This window comes from Galeopterus variegatus, unplaced genomic scaffold, assembly GCF_000696425.1.
Source record: "Galeopterus variegatus unplaced genomic scaffold, G_variegatus-3.0.2 Scaffold24518, whole genome shotgun sequence".
In the NCBI taxonomy this organism is placed as follows: domain Eukaryota; kingdom Metazoa; phylum Chordata; class Mammalia; order Dermoptera; family Cynocephalidae; genus Galeopterus; species Galeopterus variegatus.
This window is the reverse complement of record NW_007750629.1, coordinates 1560-6822: the sequence shown is the minus strand read 5'-3', so window position 1 is coordinate 6822 and position 5263 is coordinate 1560. Positions and strand designations below refer to the sequence as shown.

General features: G+C 55.6%; 1 protein-coding gene across 1 annotated transcript; it reads left to right on the top strand.

The window, feature by feature from the left end:
- Positions 1 to 4563: 4563 nt before the first annotated feature.
- LOC103583577 (putative protein TPRXL) lies at positions 4564 to 5025 on the top strand (the record flags this gene model as incomplete). Its single annotated transcript, XM_008564854.1, has 2 exons — positions 4564 to 4746; positions 4891 to 5025. Coding segments are annotated over exons 1-2 (318 nt in total), but the record flags the coding sequence as incomplete, so codon positions are not given.
- Positions 5026 to 5263: the final 238 nt, after the last annotated feature.

Below are 5263 nucleotides of genomic sequence, written 5' to 3'. Positions count from 1 at the left end.
GGGGGTCTGTCTCCTCATCTGTGAATTACAGAGGTCGGTTTGGGAAGCAGCCTCTGAGGTGGTGACAGTCTAAGATGGGTCCTCAGGTCAACGCTGTGGGAGGGAAGGGACAGCGGCAGCTTTGAGAAGGAAGCAGTCAGGATGTGATGCCACCATGATGGCCCAAAGGGCTTCTGGAGCTGGGATGACCTGTAGGTGCCCCAGCTTGGCAGAGGAGGGCAGGTGTTTTTTCTTCCTCTTGTGTCTATACTCATTGAATGCACCTGTCCCAAGAAAGGGTGGTGCCCAGATGAGGGAACCTTTGGCAGCTGAGGGGAGGCTGGCAGCCCAGGGCTGTGCTTTCCACTGGCCAGCCTGGGGCTCCTTCAAGCCACAGTTCCAGGTCACTTGTGACGTGTCCGGTGGGTCTGAGGGGTCATGGCTCATTCCCACACCTCCTTGCTGTAAGGTGGGTCCCTTGGTCTGACACGAGGCTCTGTGGGGTCCCAGGCTGGTGGACCAAACCCTTGGAGATGCTGACTGAAGCCCGGGGTCAGAAAGGCAAGCTAAGACCTGGACTGTGTCAATTCCAGTCGAGGCGGATCTCTGATCTTTCTAGAGTTAAACATAGTTGACTGGCTACCAGGTGCTGCATTGTACATTTGGCAGAGGCAGTAGCCAGGTCGGCCTAGGTAAATGGAAGCCCACGCCTGATGCCTTCAGAGCCTTTGTCCCTGACACCCTGGCTACCCCCTTCAACGACGCATCATGGCTGTGACGTCGACTGGCTGGGCATTTTGCCCGCCTGACTGTGCAGTGCCCGTCTGGTGGTGGCAGGAGCTTGCCTGCACTGCAGAGACCGCCACGCTCCACTCCCCCTCCTCGATGTCCAGGCACCGGCCTCTGCCCCCGGTCCCCCTCATCTTCCACTCTTTCTCCTTCTGGGCCCCGGTGAGCTGGCTGAGTGACACACGGCTGCCTCTCAGTCCCTGTGTTTTGACCTTAGGATGCTCTTCTTGTGGCCGGCCAGGTGCATCGCTTAAAGCTCCGCCCGTCAGGAGGGTTTTCTCTCTTTTGAGGTCATCCCTGAGTGAGGCCGTAGCTCAGGAGCAGTCCATCTCCAGGTCATGCTCACCATCAGAGAACCAAAAAGCCTGGGCTTTTCCTCCCCTATCATCTGGCCCCGGGAGCTTCCCTATGTCTGTGAGTGTGAGCTGAGGGAGGGGCACTGGGGCCGTGGTGGTGAGTGACGTGGGGGTCAGGGATACCTGCTCATGCCCTCTGGTCCTCCTGTGTTGGATTCCAGATGACCACTCTCTCGTGATGCATCTTGCTGGCTGCCCCCAACTTTGTGACATGGTGGGTCTGATAGAACAGTCTCCAGTCCCCAGTCCCAGGAGAGGGAGGGGACTGGAGAGAGGATTTGGGTGGTGAATGAGGCTCTGACCCTGGCTCTCAGGACTATGTGTTTGTATCTAGGTGCCAAGTCCTCAAGTCATTCATTCACCTGATAGCACCTGATGCCACTCTATGACAGGGCTGAGCAGGCTCTGGGACACAGAGAAAAGTCCAGCCTAGTCCCTGCCCATGACGAGTGACAGACAGTGAGAGACACAGGGTGATAACACCTTACGAAAAGGGAAATCCAAGGACTGAAGCCTCCTGGGCACATTCAACTCATTGACAACTCGAGTTCCCTCCCAAGGTCAACGACCAAAAGGCTCCCTGGAGGAAGGGGTGGGCCTCCTGAAACCCTGCTGAGCACTCCCTTCTAGAAGGATTACACATTACAACTGCCATTTGCTGGGCTGAAACATTTGTGCCATTTCCTGGTTTCCTCCTCACGACAGCTCTGCCCCACGGGTATATTGTATGCACGTTCCAGCTAAGGAATGTGAAGTTCAGAACTCAAGGTTATCCACTGCCTGGGCTGGGGCTCAAACCCAGGTCCATTTGCCCTGAAGCCCTTAACCTGCCGTGCTTTGGGGGGGCTGCTCACCCTATACCCCTAGCTCTCATCTCCAAGACCTGGGCAGATGCACTTCCCATCTCTTTGGTTTTGGGAGGGGTTGTGTGACTAGATCTGACCAATGAGGGGCAAGCAGAAGCGATACACGTTCATTCCTTGCTGGAGGGCACTTAATTGCCAGCCCAAGATTTCCCAGAGCTCTGTCTTGCTCTCTGCAAGCTTGGGAAAGTGGCTGTTTGGTCAGCAGAGGTCCCCACAGGTCCATGAGGAACATGCTGTGTGAATGAGAAACCAGCCTCTGCTGCTTTGAGCTGCCAAGATTTGGTGTCACTTGTTACACAGCACAACCTACTCTATCCTGACTGGTACATGACCTAACTCAGTTCTGCTAGGCCACGGGCCCTGGTGAGCTCGGGGTGTGAGTCTGAGTGTCTGCTTGCTGAGAAGCAGAGCCTGGAGGCTTGGAGATGAACCAAGGGAAATGCCTGTGCTGGGTGGGCTTTACTCGTCTCATGATTTGATGACAAACTTGGACCGTTCTGCAATTCCTCTATCATTGGCCTTTAGCATCACACACTTGTCCTCCTCCTCGAGCTCCCTCCTTTCTTCTGTTATGTCTTCCTTCCCAACATGTGCAGGGAGTGGCTGCTGGAGACTGCTCCGTGGCCCTGGCCTAAGCCCAGCAGCTCTACTCCAAGATGCTCGAGGCATCGGGTAGGTTGAGCCTCTGGAAGTGCGTGGCAGTTAAGGAGCTCACTCTGAAGAAAGCGCCCTGAGCCCTCAGTGGGCAGTAATGGGCAGTCATGAGCACACCTCCTGTTTGTCCTGGGTAGTGGGGCCTCTGCCTCCCAGGCTGGACCCTCTGGCAGCTGCCATCACCACAAATCCAGTGGCAGGCTCTCCCGTCCATCGACTCTTCCTTACGCAGCACCAACGTTGAGTCGTTTCTGCTCTGGACTCTTTTAGGATGAACTTTAGGAGCTAAGAATGAATGAAGCACTCCATGCCAGGTCATCTCTGAGACCACCCACAGGGGCCTGCAGGATTTGTGTCTGCTTGGTGCAAGTGAGTCTGGCAGTGGTTTTGGATGGGGATCATCTAAAGCAGCCACCTCCGCCCCATAGGGCAACGGCTTGAGCTTGTGGTTGCTGGGACCCTAAGCCCTGTGGCTGTTTACAAGCTCCAGATTCCAAGATGGCAGCTGAGTGTCTGTGACTCTGGCACTAGCTGTCCCTTGCTGGGTGGCTCTCATTGGGGTCTGAAGCTTGGTGTCTTCAGGCCAGGACCCACCAGTGGTGAGAAACTCCAGGCATCCTGACTGGCCCTTACACCCCTGGCCTGACCAGCCACTGGGATGAACTTGGCTGTGCAAAGCCTCCCTGCTCCTCCTGGGGGCCCTGATTCCCGCTGGAGGGAGTGGTCTGGTTCTCCTGGCTCTGAGAAGGTTGTTTTCAGAGCCAAGAAAATCACGAGGCTGGGAAGGTGCCCCAGGAATGTGTCCAGTGTCTGTCCAGTCTTCCCAGACCTCACCCCAGTGAGCGGCCATGCTGGGCGGGCCCCAGGGTAGGGCAGAGGCCAAAGCCTTGTCTGCAGGCCTAAGTGTGGTCTGTCTCCCTGGTTGACCAAGGTCGGTCCCCACACAGCCATGAGTTCCAGGCAGAGCCACCCAGGGCCCCTTCCTGGGCTCTTGAAAGACAAACAAACAGTCCAAGCGGTGGAAACATCTCTAACTCTCCAAGTCCAGACAGACAGGCCAGGACAGAGAGAGACCCCAAACAGGGCCGCCTCAGCAGCGAACAAGCTGCAGGCTGTGTGCAGGGAGCTGACCAGACGCTCCCCGGCTGCCAGGAAGCCGGCAGAGACAGATGGCGTCTGTGCTGAGTGGAGCAGGGCAGGGAGCAGAGGCCTCCTCAGCAGCCCCCGCCCCCACCCCGGCCAGCCCTGCAGAGGCCCCTGGGCCTCCACACCAGCACGGGAGGAGAGCCAGGAGAGGGAGACCTGCCCCGCCCCGTCCGCCCTGTGCCCCAGCCAGGTCCCTGTCCTCTCAGAGTCGGGGTCCTCACTGTGCAGGCAGCAGTGGGTGGTTGACAGCAGATGAATGGCCAGGTCACCCCATACAGGCCTCCCTGGCACGGGGAAGGAGAGGTAGACAGGTTAGAACCTGGCCTCCACATCTGGATCCGGGGAGAACAGCAATAGCTATAATGACAGCTGATATCAGCACTTGTGTGTCCAGCATCCTTCTCAGGTCTTTTCCTGCCTTATCATCTCACTGACTCCTCCACACCAATGATGCCTTAGGCCCAACAAGTATCCCCATTTTAGAGATGTGGAAACTGAGACCCAACCACAGCTCCAGGCAGTGACAGAGAGAAATCAGGTCTCTGGCCCTGGCTCTGCTCCACTGCGATGCCCTTGCCGAATACTTCCAGGCATAGCTATATCCAGGGAGCTTGGTTGTTTCTCAGCACCATGTTTTAAGAGGAAGGAAAAAGAGCTTTATACAAAGTTAGAAGGGAACCTGTTTATTGAGCACCTACTGTATACTGATCAAAGATTCTTCTCCTTCTGTGCCATCACCACCTACAGCATCACCACTAACTTTATTAGCGTCAATGTCATCACCAGCATCACCAGCATCAGCACCAGCATCGCCAGCCTCGGCACCAGCATCACCAGCATCAGCACCAGAAGCAGCATCACCAGCATCACCATCATCACCAGCAGCAGCAGCATCATCATCACCAACATCACCAACATCATCATCATCACCAGCATCACCAGCAGCAGCAGCATCATCATCACCAACATCACCAACATCATCATCATCACCAGCATCACCAGCAGCAGCAGCAACATCACCAACATCACCAACATCATCATCATCACCAGCATCACCAGCATCATCATCACCAACATCATCATCACCAGCAGCAGCATCATCATCACCAACATCACCAACATCATCATCATCACCAGCATCACCAGCATCATCATCACCAACATCATCATCACCAGCAGCAGCATCATCATCATCACCAGCATCACCAGCAACAGCATCATCATCACCAGCATCACCAGCATCACCATCACCAGCATCACCATCATCACCATCATCACCAGCATCACCAGCATCATCATCACCAACATCATCATCACCAGCAGCAGCATCATCATCACCAGCATCACCAGCATCACCATCATCACCATCATCACCAGCATCACCAGCATCACCATCATCACCATCATCACCAGCATCACCAGCATCACCATCACCAGCATCACCAGCGTCATCATCACCAGCATCACCATCAT